This window comes from Cygnus atratus, chromosome 4, assembly GCF_013377495.2.
Source record: "Cygnus atratus isolate AKBS03 ecotype Queensland, Australia chromosome 4, CAtr_DNAZoo_HiC_assembly, whole genome shotgun sequence".
Taxonomy (NCBI): Eukaryota; Metazoa; Chordata; class Aves; order Anseriformes; family Anatidae; genus Cygnus; species Cygnus atratus.
Window position 1 is genome coordinate 51,932,890 of NC_066365.1, and position 19,434 is coordinate 51,952,323.

The window sequence follows — 19,434 nt, forward strand, 5'->3', positions numbered from 1 at the left end:
AGAAAGAAGTGTTTTCATATCAGCTGCCCCTTATCTTCTTCCAGATCTTAATGTTTGTGTGTTTTAGTATATTTGTACAACTAAGATATTATAGCTCTTAGATGAATGCAATGAAGATGTCAATTAATACAAAATGAGATTATATTCATTATGAATGATTACTTGCTAAAATACATTGAATGCTGCTATTCTAACCCAGTAACTTTTTTGTGATGATACTCCCAACTAATTATTCCATCTGCTGGCCAATCCTCTGTTAAGCCTGTCCAAGACAGAAAAATAAAATAAAAGTAAAATAGTTTAGACTTAATGAAATTCTAGTAAAACAATTATTGACTTGACATTGGTCACACTGAGGCAGAACTGTTAGTGATAATCAGAGTGAGGTTGTAATTTTCTATGAAATGTTTTTCCTATTAGGTAGGAAAAATGAAAATTATGTTAAAATGAAAATTGCTCAGGTTTGTTTGGCAGATGAAATCTGAAGTAATAACTTTCAATAGTACTTTCAACTGTCCCAAAATGACATTAAATATTTTTTTCTTTTCTGCTCTTACTGTTTTTGTTGTTACTACTTTTAATTCAAACATTATTCAAATAATTTACTGGAATTGCTGTAAAATGTATAAATGAATGTGTATCTCTCTGAAATTCTCATACTTATTCTTGTAGTTTGTCTGTTTTGCCTCTATTAGGGCTAAATTAGATAATTGACTAATATCTATATTTCTGCACTGATAAGACAAGTTTTGTGAATATCTCAATATATGGTATGTTTCATAAAATCCAAAATTCTAACAATAATGAAAGAAATGATAGTCTTTTGGACTTATTTTGTATTCAATTTGCAGGATAGTGGAAAATCAGTGCATGTTTTATTGTTTAGCATTTTTATTATTTAAAAACTTTTCAAATATAGTTAATATTTCAAGAAAGAATGAGCTTAAATAAACACATTTCAGTCTGTGGTGGGCGTAAGTTATTCATGCAACTGTGTTAAGTGATTAAATATCTCAGTTATGCATATTTATTGTGTCTCCTGATAAGATATCTGAAACTTTGGAAATAAGGGGAGAATGAATTCCTCCTACCTATCGTAATCTTGTGTTTCTCTGGGCTGGGAACCAGTGTCATTTTAACTTGGTCAGGGGTGGAAATGTTACATGTAAATACAACCATTGGGCACAACTAGATGTCACCTTGCAGCAAATATTTTTGGTGAGGTATTTAAGCAATAAATAAATATTGCAGGCAAGATCTCTCTGCTTACAAATTCGTGCATTGTGTTGCATCCATAATAAGCTAAATAGAATCAGAAGTGTATATAGTGTTTGCAGGACAGATCTTAAGAGCCTAAAAGTGCTCAGAACAGGTCTGGTGTAATTTAGCTGTTGATTAGTGCTGCAGGAAGAAGGGAGGACTACTTTAGGAAGAGCTACGGTGTTGCAAGAAAGCATTTTAGGAGAGTATTGTAAGAAGTGTTGAGGAAATCATGGAAAAGCTAACCAGGACCAGCAAGTTCCATTGGCCTACATAGCTGCATAACAGAGGGCACAGAAGAATCTTCTGGCAAATGGTATTTTCTACCTTATCAAAATAAATTACATAAAAATAAAAATTACATAAAAATGAAAACTGGTCATATGCACTTTTGTGTATATTAACAGCAACATGTATTTTTAGTCTTAAATGAGCTTGCTTAGAAACATGAATAATTAATTATACTTTTAATAAGTGGTCTTTATTTTCCTCTTCTTCCATCCAAACTTTAAGTACGTAACTGTGGAAAAGAAAACTTTATCTCCTTACAGAGCATCTGCTCTGTGCTGTTAATAAATAAATAAATAAATAAATAGTATATATTTTTTAAGTAGTTTATTGTTTTGACCTTTGTTTCTCAGTCCCTACATTAAATTTTTCAGTTTTATGTCAAAGTGGGTTGTTCATCCTCACACTCCAGGCCTTTGATTGACTATCCTCACCTAGCCCCCACATATTTCCTGTTGTAATTTTAACTCATGGCTCCCACCAGACCATGGCAACTTTATCTATTGCTCACATTCATGTCATTGCTGATACTGCTCCTTACTTAAGGAAGAAAATACCTCTTAAATCTGGACTGCTATTGTGTTATTCTCCTTCAAAATCCTCCTTAAAACTCTCTGTTTCTATGCTGCTCATATAAGTTTTGACAAAAGATTAGACAGCTGGAGGTCTGAGACAAGCAGCCTATCATGCTGACCAATACTGCATTTTTTTGGTACTTTCCCATCTGTCTCTTCCCATCTGTTGTTTCTTGTCATGTTCTTAGATTTTAAACTGTTTAGGCGCAAAGGTCATCTATTAATTAATGCTGATGCAGCCTAACTACGTTGTGTACAATGCAGGTGATTAATAGAGCATATAGTCTGCAACTGCAAGAGGAATAAATTTATTATTAATAACAGCCACATCTTCAATAAAGGTAAATCCTTTTTGGGTCTTCATTTTTACTCCTTGTATCTGATTAAATGATAGCATTTAGCTTAGTTCAACATATATAACATCACACTTGTCTTCACGTATTGTCCAAGAAGTGCATGACAATTTTTTTTGATGTTTTGAATATTGCTGTTTTGGATTTTTAAATGTGATCAGTGTACTCCTGTCCCTTAAATGCTTTTAATTCTGTGTTGTCGCAAATGTAGTTTGCTCTTCTGCAAATACTCAGGATTTCTGTTAAGAATTTCACATTTTCTTTACTGCACTGCAGTTGTGATCTGTGCTGTTTCACTGTTTCCCAAAGAGAATTCAGTCAGTGAATTCAGTCTTCAGTCTTTGTTTGTGGGTTTATGTGATATAGTCACAATATTTTGGTTGAGTACGTGTAGATATATAATATTTCTAGATACAAATCATTTGCAAACTCTTTTTGTTTTTGCACAGGAGAAAATATGTGTCGAGTGAATTCAGTATTCAATAACTTTTATTTTACTTAAATATATACCAGATAAATAAGATTGTTTTTCTGCATGTTTTCACATTTTCTGTAGTTATTAGGGTGAATGCTTTCAATGTTCCATAAGGCTGATCTAGGAATTTGGATCTAAAGATAGTGTGCTATTATCAGCATGTGCTTTACATAGTTTAGGATGCGATGCCTCATTAATTTCATATTATTTTATTTTCCATGTACCAGCCATTAATGATAAAATAGGTGAATGGCACTGTTATTACTGAAATGTTAGTCTGAAATGTACTTCAAAGCTTGTACATAGAAGTAAGAAAGATTTCGTTGACGGTCATCACTGTTACTGAGGAAAAGCTTTCAGCAAACATTTCTGGTCCTTTCACAGCATTCTTGAAGACTGACACATCCCAAGAACCTGCACGGAAAGGCTTAAAACTATGCAAATATAATCTGAGTATATTCTGAATTGCCACTCTGTTAGTTCTTCAACTCTTAGGAAAACTCGCTGTGGACTCTTAAACTGTTCATTTCATTCTCTGCTATCTGTCAATAATCAAAATTAAAATACAGACTTGTTCTTAGTGTATATTTCTCATTATTTTGTACTTGCATACTGCCTATAGTGCTATCATTAGTATCATGTAAGCCTGCCAAAATTGCTGATGTCTAAAATATATTTCTTTAATGAGACACTTCTTTCAAGCCAGTGCGTGGTATTTTGGCAACTTTCTACTAGTGTGTTTTATACACATTCTGTAAATTCACATTAACATTAATTTATTTTGCATGCCAGTAGGAAAGAAACCTGTGAAATTGAAAGAGATGGAAGGAAGAAGTGGAGATTACACATTTTATCTAAAGTGATTGACAAAGTAATTGACAGAGCAAAGAAATGTGAGATGATACCAGACAAACTAGAAGTAAAACTGTGGAGGAAAAAGTTTGTTTTATTGTCTGAGATTATGGATTTTGTCTTTTTTTTTTTTTTTTCTGCCCATGCTGTCCATCACAAGGAGTTCTTACCAATGTAAGGGTTGTGAATGAATTTACATTAAAAGAAAATATCAAAACAAAGATTCCTGAGATCATTGTCTTAATCCCTCTCCTTCAGTCTTGAAATAATTTTTGAGCTTCTGTGGGCGTAGCAGTGTTTTTGGAAGTGACAGAATCCCCAAAGTCCCACTGAAATAAGTTTGTGTTTGGTAGATCTTATTTGAGTGGGTATTTTTTACATTCCAAGTATATTTTTATTGAAAGTAAACTACATGTTGATGAGGACATTATTACTGTACGTGTGTGTAGGAAAAAGTTACAGTTTCATGTATGTTTCAAGTTGCCATAAGCCTTCTCTGAAAAGTGCAATCCCTTCTCTTGTATTCTTTCCTGTCCCTTTGGTGCCTTTAGTTCTGGCACAAGCATTTGTGTGGCCACACAGGGAGCTGCATCTGACAGCTGAGAAGTTAAAACCAATTTAGGAAAAACAAAATGTGAGTCGTTCAAAAAGGAGTGTTACTTATCTTGGTGGAAAGGGATTCAACTTCGTGTTGCCTAAAGCTCTGAGTAGGGCTTTGCCAAATACAGATCCAGTGGCTAAAAGACTATTTCACAGTTGAGCAGATGCCCAACCAATATCAATATTTACAAAGCAGAAGGCAGCAGCCAGCAGTGCAGTTGATGACAGACTGAAATTCCTGATTAGGTTACCCTTAAATATGTTCTTAGAAGAAAGGGGAAGGGAGTGAGGAAGGTGAATGGTAAGTTGCCAGAAGTATCTGGCAACCTCAGAGATACAAGGAAAGCACAGGGATCTAAAAGTCCTTCCCAGCCCAACAGCTGTTTTCTCTGAATGCAGCCTAAGGATACAGGATAGGAAAGAGAATAGTGAGTCTATAAACCCATAGGTTAAACAGTAATCCATAGTTTGTCCTATGAATCCTGGGATTCATGCATCTAGGGTTTGTTTCTGCAATATGAAGATGGAATGATTATCTTTCTTTGTCACTCTGCCCCCATAAAGTTTTTGCAAGTGCATTGTCTACTTCTGATTTTTATTTTTTTTTTTTGTAATTTAAGCCTGTGGTAGAAGTAATTTCAAGAAAATAGTTAAAACAAAACAGCTTAAAGACATTTGGATCCTTGAAACTGGGATTTTATTGTAGTATCTAGACCAGTATCCTGGTGTTGAAAGAACTGAGAAGACACTTTTCCTTTTAGCTTTAAAGAGAGAGTTGGAAGCTTGGGATTTGCATCAAGGAACTCTCTTCCAGTGATCAACGGTAACAAGATAAGCTTTGTGTCAGCACCAGTCAGGGGAAAGAAGCAATGAAGTCTTAAGGGAGTTTATAAGAACTACATGATAAAACGTCCTGCTTTTGATACTGTTCTCCTGACTTCTTTTTGTGGTCAATTGAGAATAGCACCCTAGATAAGTCTTATTAAATTTCAGATCCATAAATTAATAATTTGAAGATGATTTCGTATAGTTTAATATTAATTAACTATTTTTTTAAGGAATAGCCCTTTTTTTTTTTTTTTGAAAACTAATAAACATTTCTCATGGACAGAACAAAAGGTTTTAGCTCTTAACTGCTGGCCACTGAAAAATAATCAAAAAGAGGCAGATAATGTTAGCACATAGAGCTGAGTGCAAACCTACTTGACAGTTAGGAAATGAATGACAAGGATGTTTACCAGAAGTTGCTGAGATATTTCTGAAATACAATTAGTTTTGTCTGTTCACTGTTGCAAGTGAAGGTATGGAAGGTGCCTGATTTTTATGATTTTTTTTTAAATTTATTTTTCATATATATCAATGCACTCATTTTTAAGTAGTCCTTAAGTATCAAAATTATCTTAAGAAAGGTTTCAGATTTGGGTCCAAGAAATGACATTTCTTGGTACATCTTCACAATTTTCAGATTAATACATTTAAAAAAGGTTTTGTGGACTCTTCGTTAGTTTTACTGGAATGCAACAAATTGTGTCAGAATTTCATTGACTCTCTCCTATATTTATGTACTGTTCTGCCTACCACAGAACCCAGTCAGAAAACTAATAAATGGAAAGAGTATGGTTTTGTTATTTGTTCAAAACAAGACTAGGTTGAAGTATCTAATGAATTCAAGTTGGGCATCAGAGTGCTTATTGCATATCTTCAGTCATTCCAAATAACAAAGGTAGTTCCCTCTATATAAGTTAATCTCTTTATATTGTGAATAATGTTAATATTTCAAATACAGCTTTACTGGAAGTAAACAAAGAAATTTTCAATAAATAAATTATTTGTTTAACTCATTCTACTATGCCCTTTCTAGAAGTTAATTTAACATCAGGTGGTAGTAAATGTGACAGAAAAAAATATTTTTGTGTTGTGTTTTTTGTTTTGTTTTTGAGACAGAGCAGTTATCACTTACAGGCATGTGGTACTAATCTGAAAGATGAATTGGTTCATTCCCTTCACGTACCACATATCCATTCACACACCACCAAGTTTAACACTATTAAAGGGTAATTTCTCCTGTGAGATCTATGCCCGGTACAGCCAAAATCTCTACACAGTGCCTGTTAAACTTTTCATGGCAGGTAAGGGGATTTAAATAAAATGCTTCATCAAACGTGCAATCACACACATATTCTTCCTGTTGAAATATCCACGTATTCAAACAACAAATAAACATTGCTAAAAATCCTGATGCTCCGAAACATTAACAATAAGACAGTATCTTTTCACTCCTTCTTTCACCACTAAATTACTTTCCTTCTAAGATCTTCTAAGATTTTTTTTTTACATTCACACTAGAATGAACACTCTTTTGAAATCAATTTTTTATAACTTAAGGTCACAGATTATGTTGTCTCTGACTTGAATGGGGTCAACATTTTAGTCTAAAACATTTTTTTTAAATGGATGCAGTTTTGGAACCAGATTCACAGATCAGAATCAGCTTGTTAGTGAAGCCAAACCAATCTGCATACCCTGAAAACATGAACTTGAAGCTTTGCCAGATCATAGGTCATATTTACAAAACTGTTTTGTTAAGATGTGAGTAACCTAAGTGCTATTCTTCATGTTAACGAAGCTGTGCTGCAATTCACAAGACCTTTCTGTGTCGGTCTCATCTGGAAGCTGACTTGCTTGGCTTTCTTAGGTCACATAAAATTTAGGTTCTGCTCCAAGTACCGAAGTTGGTTTGTCAACAGTATTGGCCTTTTATGCAAGAGTTCAGGGCTTAAAGCATTAATAAATCAAAGCCTCCCAGATACTAATTCTCTCTTGTGCCTGAGGGAAGTTAACTCACGTCTTCCAAATGTATATATTACCCTGAAGGCACTGGAGTAATTGAAGGTGAAGGGAACTTTCTCTTCAGTTTATCAAAGCTATTCTACTTTGCATTGACTAAAGCCAAGTCTCAGCTGGGTCAAAAAACACACAAGTGTGAGCATTTGGCTACCCATAGCAGTTGATCACTCATCTGAAAGGAGAAATAAAAATAGGAAAATCTGAGTTTCAATCCTCCTTCTGAAAAATACTTCACTATTTTATACTAAGCATTCTTTGGATCTGGCTTTTAATCCAAAAACTGGTTTGAAATTTTGTTCCAGAGGAGACACAAGCTGAAAACTGAGTATTTACTTATTTCTTTATCTATTTCTTTATTTATTTGCTTTTTAATTATTTTACTTGCTATTTAAAAAAAAAAAAAAAACAACAAACAAACAAGCAAACACCACAACATAAATATTTCTTTTTCTGGCCATAGAGCAGTTGATTTAGCTTGATTTTGTTGTGCGTTTAAGAGGACAGAGTGCAGTGGTCCTTTTGTAAACATCTTTGCCATCAAGCACTATTCTTCAAAAAGTGTATGTTCACAGAAGAGATTTCAATAAGATGATATAGCACAGAACTTACAGTTGCTAGTTTTAACCTACAACTCTGGTGGTAAGAGGCAAGCTGAATCCCATGCTGGTCTCAAGGAATTAGCTGGATTTTCTCCTATCAGTGGAAATATCATTAATATGCCACAGATTATCATAGAATCATAGAACGGCTTGGGTTGGAAGCAACCTTAAAGACCATCTGGTTCCAGCTCTCCTACCATGGGCAGGGATGCCACCTCTAGATCAGGTTGCCCATTACATCATCCAAGCTGGCCTAGAAAACCTCCAGGGATGAGGCATCCACAGCTTCTCTGGGCAACCTGTTCCAGTGCCTCACCATCCTCTGAGTGAAGAATTTCCTGCTAACATCTAACTCTCCCCTCTTTTAGTTTAAAACCCTTCCCCCGTGTCCTATCATTATCTGCCTGAGCAAAAAGTTGGTCTCCATCTTCTTTTATAAGCTCCCTTACTGAAAGGCTGCAGTGAGGTCACCCCGGTGCCTTCCTTTCTTCACGCTGAACATCCCCAGGTCTCTCAACCTTTCTTCACAGGAGAGGTGAAGAAAGATCCATGCCTCTGATCATCTTTATGGCCCACCCTTGGACCCACTGTAAGAGGTCCACATCCTTCGTGTACTGGGGGCACCAAACCTGGATGCAGTACTCCAAGTGAGGCCTCACAAGGGCAGAGTATGTGCCCTTGTGATTGTAAACTAGATATTGGTGTTAATTATATTATTGAAAATCAGAGTAACAGTACAAACCACAAATATATTGGGTTTATAGAGCTATCTTGTTATAGCTTTTTTGAAAAAAAAAAATCTTTTTAAAAAATAAAGGTGAAATTAGACAAAAAAAAAACAACAACATAATCCTTTATCATAAAAGTAACATACTAAGTACTCAGAAGTCTGTTAATGAAAATGTTCTCACAGTAATCATAACCTGTCATCAAAATTCACAGGTGACTTTTCTCTAAGCTTTTAGGTTAGCACAATACTCTGAATGTTGGTGAAAAGTAATAAAAAAGGTAGATATACAAGATGGATGAGTCCATCATAATATGGGATTTGATGAGGGGTTTTTGTTGTTGTTGTTGTTGTTGTTTTTTACAATAGATTATTAAATACAGTTAATTTTACTTAGATTTTTAAGAATAAAGCATAAAACAATAGGATTTGTTTAATAATGTAATTTGAGAAACTAAGTAGAAGAAAATTTCATTCAGGAGTATTAACAAGGCTGTGTACCAAACTGAAATCCTATGTAGCTACACAAAATGATGAGAAAAAAGTCTTCATGTCATGCAAAATCATATGCAAATCACATACTGCCAATATTCTCATTCATGCAAAAATTATGAATCAAATTGAAAACCATATTGTTGGATTAGATTTTTTTTATAAATACAAATAAAAATAGCATTTGTTCTCTTTGCTATCATGTTTTTGAGCCTTCCAAGATAATCAGTCAGTTTAAGCCTTGTTGTCCTCCTGTTTTCATTTTTGATGAAATCAGTTAAAAACATGGAAGGTTTTTTTGGATTTTTACATCATTATTGTATTAACAATGCTGCAATGTTTTTAAGATGCATTCTCAATAAATATAAAGTATTTGCTAAAAATTTTTGTCTTGTAAGACACACCTTCTGATGAGAGGCTAGGGACACTTTGGGTTGTGTACTCTGGAGAAAAGGAGGCTGAGAGGTGACCTCACTGCTCTCTATAGTTTCCTGAGGAGGGGAAGGGGAGAGGGAGGTACCTGCCTGTTCTCCCTGATAACTGATGACAGGATGCACAGAAACAGCACAAAGATGGGCCAGGGGAGGATATTAGGAAAAGGCTGTGGTTTTTTTTTTGTTTGCTTGTTTGTTTTTCAAAAAAAGAGGGATATTAGGAAAAATTTCTTTATTGTGAGGGTGGTCAAACACTGTGACAGGCTTCCTAGCAATGTGGTTGATGCCCCATGCCTGTCAGCATTCAAGAGGCATTTGGATAAATGCCCTTAATAATAATATGCTTTGACTTTTGGTTAGTCCTGAAGTGGTCAAGAGTTGGGCTTGATCTTTGTAGGTTCCTTCCAACTCAATTATCCTATCTATTTATGTATTGGAACTGCCCAGAGAAGTGTTAACTGGGAAATGTTGGGAGAACTGGGCAGCGGAGAGGACAACCAGACATATATGGGTAGAGGCGAATGAGTTGGAGAGGACCAAGATGCAGTGACTCACTTCCAGCTTCCAGTTGGAGAACCAGCAGCAGGTAAGAGGTCCTGGAAAGGGCAGGAGAAGGAGGGACAGGAAAGGGTGAAGGCTGGAAGTCAGTGAAGCTTTTTAGTTACATGCACAGTAGAGCAAATATACTTTCTCTGAGTTTCTATTCTATAGACCTATTCTATACTTGTGGAAAGTAAATATTTCCAGGTAGACTGATTTGTATGAACATCTTTGGTGATATTTTGGAAGGGCTGAGAAGGTATAGTGGAACCAGCACCCCATCACACAGTCCCAGTCACAAATGAGGGCAATAAGGAGTTGCTTTCTGAAACAGAGAGATATGTAAATTTATCTAATAATCCCTAATTTTGAAAATAAAACAAATTTCTTCTCAGGACCCTTGATTGTGTATTTATAAATTCTTTGGGGGTTTAAGCAGATGTAAAATACCGTGCGAAAAACAACTCTAATTCAGCAGGACTTTTACTTCTGTTAATAACGCGCTATCGAGAAAGAAGTGCAGGAGCATATAAATAATTCTTTCTGAGGGAGTATCTGTTAATTTTTAAAAGGAGCGGTGTGAGAGAAACCTGTGTATGGATTAAATTCATTGTGAATTTAGGCAATTCAGAGCTGTAAGGTACTGAACGTCAGGGCCCTGGTCCAAATAAACATTTACATACCTGCTAATATCAGGCAGTTGGATAACCTTGTAGCTGTAAAATGGATTTATTTTTTTTATATTCTTGGAAGTATGTATGTGTGTTTCAATACTTTTTTTGAATTAGATCCTTAGTACAGTGCAGGTTTGAGCCCTGGAGAAACAAGGAATAGCAATAAAGAAGTAATAAACCAACTAGACATAATATCTTGATTCACGTGGTTACAGCAAAAAAAAAAAAAGGCCAGGAAAGACAGAGTTGAAGTCTACAGGGTGTTGCTAACACTAAACTAATTTCTCAATCGCAGATTCTGTTGTTATATTTGAAGAAGCTATGATTGTAAACTAGACATTGGTGTTAATTATGTTATTGAAAATCACAGTAACAATACTGAAATCATTATCTGATTAACTGCTCAGTTTTATAATCGCATGCTGCACAGGCAGAGTAATTCCATGATGTCAGCTGACTGTCTACATTTAGCATATTCATACAATGGTTTTGAGGTATGAAATGAAGTGCCAGATGCAATAGTAGAAGGCAGGCATGTAAATCTATTTAAGAAGGTGAACCTGTTTCTGGAAGAGAAAGAGAAGGGAAATTTCTGCAGCTGTGCACTAAATATTTTCTACTAAAGAAGTAGAAAATCACTTGTGATTTCCACTGTGAATAATGTAAGTACAAGCCCTGATGGATTGTTTTCTCTTCTCTTTGGATCTTGATTATTCATGGATTTCTCCAGGTGGACTACAGAAACGTGGGATGCTGTCTTAAACAAAAGAAAAGCAGATTGTTGAGTGCTGCTTTGTTAGTTTATTATATATTTGTTTTTGTGTTTTTCTTTGTTTTGTTTTCCCCTGTGTCTCTTATAAAACACTGCCATCTTCTTAGATTCCTTTGAATCATAGAACTGCACTGTCAAAAAGACACTAGAGTGTTTGTATTGCTCCTGCATTCTTTATAATTGTAATTATATTTCTAATTTGTAATTCTGAAAAACAGAATAATAAGTGACTCAAAAATCTCCTTGCAGCTTTGTCCCACTAACTTGGAGTTGGGCTGTCATACCCAGAGTTTTGGTCCAAGCAAAGACAGTAACTGATGCTTGTGGTGTTTGGGTAAACTGTAAGGGTAAGCTAGGTTTGATAAGACATTTAGATGCTGTTTGGACTCTGTCAGGATTCCTAGCAGACACACAACTGTCACTGAAATACTGCTCTTCATTTTCATTTAGATGTTTAAACATCTTTGCTCTGATCCGAAGCCTGTTGAACTCTGTACATATTTCTGTGAGCTTTAGATAGTGTCCCAAACTGACATCATGATGTTTATATGATGTCAGCATAACATCATTTCACAGCTGGAGTTTTGAAATAAGTTTTCGGAAATGAAAATACTTGTACAGATTTAGCGACAACCATCTTCACATTCATAATTCTGCTCAAGACTTCAAAGCAAAAATAATATCTGGAGAGAATACAGCCTTGATCCCATTTTCAGTTGCATGAAGCACTGAGCAATTCCTGCTGATAGGCCATCAGCTTGCTCTCTCTGCTGCTACAGAGTGCTTCGTTGCTGATAACTTCATAGCCTCCTTTTCCTTGCCAGCTTGTGCAGTAGGAGATGTACAACCTAATCCTGAATGTGCACTGAGGCAAATCTGGCATAACAACTGACAGTAGGAGGGGAGTGAAATGAGTATATGGCAAAAATAAATAAATAAATAATAATAAAAAGCCTAAAGACTGCCAGTACAGAACAATCTCTGTTATTCCAGGATTAATACTCTTTTGGAGACTGGGGTTTCTGCATAGCTGACATCTGTAGGGCATGGTATCAGTAGACTGTTCTGAACAGATAAATTAGAGTTTCAAAAAATAAAAGTAAAAATGAAAATAAAAATAAAAAATTAAAAAATCAATGCCCTTGGAATATTTTTCTTTAAGCAAAGGAAAGAGATTGCAAATTGTATGGCAGTATTTTCCTAATACTACAAAAACTAATTTTTCATAATAAACTTCTTGGGATGTAGTGGCAAAATACCTCTTTCAAACTTGCCTGCAGGGATTTCTGATGCAGATAATCTGTGAGAATTATACATATTTCATTTCCTGGATTCTTCCTAGGCAGGCATTGAATTCTTGCTGAAAACATTTTTAGGTGTGAGGATATTGACAACTGAACACGTATGTAGGACCAGACCTAGAAGTCACATACCACTCTGACATAATTCTTTTGACTAAAAGGAAATGCCTCCATTTTGTCTCAGCTGAGACCCCGCATCATGTTTTTCTAAATGACAGCTGATCAGTTTTCTGTGTAAACCGATGCATTATTTAATACTTTTTCTTTCCTGCCTTGTATTAGGGCCACCACAGAGAACTGTTTCCCCCAAACAAGACCATGAGGACAGGAAGCACGACAAAGTCTTGGACAAGGGTAGTGAAAGTGGGACTTCCTGCAACGAGTTGTCCACCTCAAGTTGTGACAGCCACTCAGAAGCAAGCACTCCTCAAGAAAATGCTTCTAGCACTCAGCAGTCCACAGCTCACCAGCCAAATACTCTGACTTTGGATCGTCCATCTAAGAAGGCCCCAGTGCAGTGGATGCCACCGCCAGACAAACGCAGGAACAGTGAACTCTTTCAAACTCTCATTAGCAAGTCCAGAGAAACAAATCTTTCCAAAAAGAAGGTATGTGAGAAGCTGAGTGTTGAGGAAGAAATGAGAAAATGCATCCAAGATTTTAAAAAAATCCATATTCCAGATTACTTTCCAGAGCGCAAACGTCCCTGGCAGTCTGAACTCTTACAGAAATATGGGTTATAGTACTCAACTCTTTCATTACGTATCTCTGGGGCATTTGATGTTTAATAAGTTGCCACTAACTTACTGATGTCCTCCTCCTGGCCAACTCTGCCACCAGAGCTATTCCTGCTGCTTATTTCCTTCTGTGAACAGTGGATGTTGGATAGTACATGGTTTCTTTAAAAATATATATAAAAAGATAGAAACTTAAAAATACAAAAAAGTGTCTCATCTAAACCACCTCATAATAGCAAAGAAAAATGTGCATGGTGAAGAAAGATGGTTTTCGAACTGTAGTCAGTTGAGCTTCATTATCATTTTGGAATTTATCAAATAAAAATCTCAATCATCAGTTAATGCCTCGTTTTATGTCACAAATAAAAATGACTCAGACTTGCTATGGATGAAGAGAAACAGGGTTGAAAATTTGATTGAACTGGTTTCAGAACTAACTCCCAATGTTCTTTCAATGTTAATGCAATAAAACAAATACCTATTTTGCATGAGCACAATGTTACAAATAAATCACACAAGAACAAGAGGTTGTCTGTTGCTTGGAGAATTATTTGTTTGATACCAAGCCTATAACGTAAAACGTCTAAGGGATTGAATTTGCTTTGTTCTGGGTCTGTGATTTTTTTGTGTGTACAGTGTTCTGTATGTAAGGATGGTGTAAATATGCCTTATACTGTTTTATTATTGCACCAACAACGTTCATCTATTAGTGCTTGTCAGGATTATTTCTGTGAAATGCAAACTTATGACAGATTGTGAAAACTGGTTTGATGGTCTGAAAGTTTCTGTTATGTTAGTCACTAAAATTGGAGAAAAATAAAAAAGACTTTAATGTATTTATTAAAAGAACCATCTGGTAGATTTTCTTGGCTATCATTATCTCCTCTCTCTTTTTAAGAGACTCAAGCAAATTGTTTTTGTTTTGTTTTGCTTTGTTTAATGTTTTCATAACTACTTTGCTGAAAAAAAAATGAAAAAAAAAACCACACAACACAAAGCCAAACAAAAAAACATGTTTCAGGAGTGGGTGAACAATGTTTAGTGCAGTGCCATTTAATCGGAACAACAGTACAGACTCCAGAAGGAAGAGCTATGCTAGGCTGCAGGGGGGAATGAACTAAAACACTGCGTGTTTTCACTAACAGAACTGAAAGCAGTCCAAACTCGACAAGTTCACAAAAATCATTTTAGAAACAGAGGATTTAAAATATCACAGAAAATTTACACATTTACAAAATAAAGTTTTCTGTGAATAGTCTTTTCTATGACAAACCTGATTTCTCAAAGCAGATACAGGAAAATTGATATGGTTGTCATTATAACAAGGTAACTGTGGTGCAGACAGCCATACTTGGAAAGAGCTTATTGCTCTTTCCCATTCAACTAATCAGTTTACTCCAGCATTTCATCTTTTGAAAGCATTTTCATAACTTAAAATAAGACTAATGAGAATTTTTGAGAATCTCACACTGAATTTTCTTCTTGCCTTTTGAATCTGACTTCATAGCGCTTCTCACAGGTTATGCAGTTTTCCATTGTCTTTATTTTATGCCGTTTCTATTTGGGATGATGCCTTTTAGGTTCACACAGTATCTTGAACCTTTCTATTAAACCTTGCCATTGAGTTTGGAGACTGTTTTGTGCTACTTACTCTTAGCACTTCAGTCACTACCTGCCTATGGTATGGCTAGGTATTTGTTTGACCTGTTTATCCCTTCTAATTTGTCAATATGTAGATTTTTTTTTAATGAGATTTTTTTTCTTTTAATGTACTACCTAAAATTTCTCAGATTTAATTCATTCCTGAAGAGAACTGAAGTGCTCGCAAGGCACAAGTGATGTGTCAGATAAACCACATTGCTGTTACTTAGCAACCCCACCAGCATCTTCAGATTAAGTGTTTTGGTCGGGGGGTTACACAGCACACACTCTCCTTCTTTCAGAGTGAAAAATTGGCACGTGTAGTAAGAGACTGGGAAAAAACAATGGCTCCCGTGAATCCTCCAGGCATATTCTGCGATGCCTGTCACACTTTTCATACAGTTCACACAGTTACAGCTCCAACCCCATCTATGTGTTTATTAATTTACAGGTTTAAGATTACAGGGTGTGATTAGGGAGATAGCAAGCCACATCATTTGGTGTAACTGAGGAGCTTGTGGGTGATTAGATGGATAGGGTTGGCAGGAAATTCCCAAGTGTTATAAGAGAATTCTCTAATAGAAGCAGAAAGTGGTAAGAGCTGGGTTTTTTGATTGCATCCTTCTTTCTCCTCTTTTTCTTACTTTTCTAATTAGCTTCTTTCTCTTTTATCCATTTCAGTCTTTTTCATTATCTTTCTTTTCCAGCTATTTACTTTGTTACAGAGGAGTAGTCTACAAACCTTGGAATTCTGTGTCCTTTATTGTCTTTCAGTAGAGGTGGTCAGTACATTAAAATTCCACTCCATGTGAAGTTTATACATTTAAAATACACATTCTTTGGAAAGGAAAGATAGATCAAAAAATTTTTTTTTCAATCTTAAATTTGAAAAAGAATGTCAAAAATAAATTTGTTATTTTTCTTTCAATATTTCAACTATAATTTTCATATTATTTTCACGTTCTAAAGGGTTATATTTCACAGTTAGAGTAATGACATTAACTTTTATCTCATTATAGAACAAGTTGTTTTTAGCCAGCAGATGATAAGTTTTAGATGATAATTGCTTTGTTAAAATACATAAAAAAAAAAAAGTCAATATAAGATAAAATACTAATAGGTCACATAACATATAAATGAAACTGATTTCCGGAAGGAAAGTAAGTCTTTTTGAAAAAAATATTTTGTTTTCAGAAAGTTTTTTTCTAAGTCAACAAAAACACTTAAATCATTATGTTATTGAAAATTGAACTTGTAAAACCATCTCCCTTTGTATATTTCTGCCAAGTTTAGTTCCTAATTTTTAACATGCTAAGCAACACAGAAAGGTATATTATAAACTGTTTTTAAAGATTAGGAACAGATAAAACAAATTTTCCTTTAGAAGCAATGTCCTAATTGAACTAATATTTCACAAAATTCAAGTATTCTATTCTGTTCTGTTCTGTTCTATTCTATTCTATTCTATTCTATTCTATTCTACTCTATTCATCAGAATCTGCCACAAAAACAGTTCTCGTTGCCCATGTTTACTCACTATAAAAGTTATTTTTAAGACCACATGATGGATAGCACATCTGTCTATTTTTATATTCTTCGTTGTCCTAACTGAGCAGATGGGAAACAGGGGTACATGCAATGGAGTTTACACCTTCAAAATGTGTGAAGAAAGATCCTAATCACATGGTGGCCTAATTACTGCTGAAGGATTACTTCTGAACCTATTTCTGAGGATTATTTCTAACTTAAATTTACAAGTCTTGGATTTTATTCTTTTTACTTACCTACTGGAAGAAAAATCTACCAAACAAATCAGATGAGCAAAAATGTTTGGACAGAAGTCGGTAGTGTCCATAAAATTGCCACTGAGCACATGCTTTGAAATTAATTTTGAAATATATTTTAGAATTCACTTTCAATGAATTTTAAATGAACTAAATTGTATTTAAAACATCATGTCCACCTTTAAAAACTGTGCTTATTCAAAATCATTTGACTTTCTAATGCTGTCTTTGTTAAAGTAATGATGTTCAAAAATACACTTCCTACTGGAGGTGGAAACTCAATTTAGTATACTGGGTAACAACAGGGCAATGATGGGTTCACTCTATGAGTGACTCATGTCCTGAACCAAGTTCCTTGGGAGTGCTCAGAAATTCTCAAGAAGGCTTTAGCTATTTACAGGATCACACCATTGGTATAGCTCACCATAAAAATAGCATTCACACATTACTTTAGCTTATATATTACAGGTCATCAAATAGCTTTATTTATTCCAGGCCCTGTTATCTAGAAGTAATTTTCATCCAATCTCATATTTTCTGCTCTGCCTCTCTTTTCTCCATTGTTACTATGGACATTCTTATAATCACTTCTATTTATCTGTTCTTTACTTGAAGTTACATAACTGAATTCAGAAGGGACTACAGCAGGCTTCATGCTAGAAAATGATGGGGGAAGCTGAGCACACTGTGAGTGCTGCTTGTTTGAGGAAACTTCAGTACTATTGGCAAGATAACATGAAGCACAAGCTGAAAGGTAAAATCAGGTGAATCACCCTACATCTCTTTATTACTGTCCAGTCATCCAATGAAGCAATCCCTAATAGTGTTGCTAACAGATAAATATGATCCCAATATCATCAGTATTCATCTTACCATGCACACGCACTTTGTGTTGGTACTGCAGCTGAGACAATGATCGAAATTCAAACACGATGACTCTGGGTTGCACAGAGCAGGTAAGAGCAGTATGTCTGTTCATAAAGATATACCACTTTTTACAGACTGCTGTGGTGGATAGCTGCCTCTCCAGGGGCACACCCTCCATCACTGTATCTGACCTGGGACCATTGTTTCATACTGCTGGATCATCGCTGCTTGCACTGAGAACATCTGTCCCATGGGACCAAGTCCTTACGTGTAGCTTCATAGCAGCAGATGGAGAGCTCTGCTGCTTTAGCACACTGTTCCTTCTTTGAAACTGGCCTCATGGTAATGTGAATGGGGTGCTGAGAAAACAGTACAAATGGTGCCCAGAGGAGAAACTCAGCACTGACTGTACTCCCATCTCTTTGGAGGCTGGCACCCTGGAAACCCTCAGTTTCAGGCATTATATTGTGTAAAACACATTGGGGAAACCACAAATGCAGTGAGTGCAGTGAATGATGATTATAAGGGAATAAATATTTGGGGATTTTCTCTTCCCCTGAGGACTTGTCCTCTTTTTGCTGGGCCAAAAAGAAAGAAAAAGAGAGTGAGAAGCAACAACAGACTAGATAGAGGTAGTGGGAATTTGACAGTCTCTGTGTTGTATTGCCTTTTAAAATCTGCTTATTTAAAATGTTACTTTATCTTCCTTTATGTACATAAAGAGAGAGTGTAGAAATAGTTTGATGATATCCGTCTTGAGATACTAGATTGTATAATCTTTCCTATACGTATTAGATGTAATTCTAGTATTGAGCATAGTAAGCATTTCAATTACAGTGCAGTGTAATTCTTAGCAAGAAGTCACCCAAGAATAGATGAGTACCAGTAACAAGAAGAAAATTAAATTAACATAAAAGAAGGGAGATCACAATTGGCAATAAATAATCTTTCCAGATTCTCAAGCAACATTTAATGCTGAAATACCATAACTTTATCAACTATCTGCTTAACATGCATGCAATTCATTAATTTAATATTGATCAATTCATAATGTGCCAACACTTCATGCTAAATTTCTGACAGGCCGTTTTGTTCATAAATGTATGCTGTGCATAGTAAGTGTAAATTTTGACAGCAGGGAACACCTGATGGAATATTTCTTATCCCTACTAGATTGCTAGTTTAGTTTAGGATGAAGTGTGAGAACCATCCATCAATGACCCTATTTTTATTTTTATTTTTATTTTTATTTTCTGTTTTCTTCCCTATTTAGATGAGTTGTGGGTTTCATTTCATGCTATTTTTTTGTTTAAGGTAGTATTGGACTCAATGTAGTACAAAACAGTTACTGGCATTTTGGTCTTGAATTATTTTGATTTATATCTAACCTTGATTTAAATTACATTAGTAAGCTTCTGACATCAGCAATTGAGATGACTGCTGAGCAGTAAAGCAATTGCCATAGAGTCTGCCCTGGAGGTAGGGAAATGGGACTAAAAAAGATAGTGTTAAAAATAATCTTTCATGCTATTGTGGATGTAGAGGCAACCCAAGGGATTAAAAACCCAGTCCCTGAGGAACAGAGCCTGTGGTGCTTCTCTCTCTGGGCAGGGCAG

General features: G+C 35.3%; 1 protein-coding gene across 1 annotated transcript in view; it reads left to right on the forward strand.

Annotated features, from left to right (window-relative positions):
- KCTD8 (potassium channel tetramerization domain containing 8) overlaps nucleotides 1-13,532 on the forward strand; it is an 87,592-nt gene extending 74,060 nt beyond the window's left edge. The window contains exon 2 of the mRNA XM_035552260.1: nucleotides 13,072-13,532. Coding sequence (XP_035408153.1) covers nucleotides 13,072-13,532 — 461 coding nt within the window. The remainder of the gene's footprint in view (nucleotides 1-13,071) is intronic.
- Nucleotides 13,533-19,434: the final 5,902 nt, after the last annotated feature.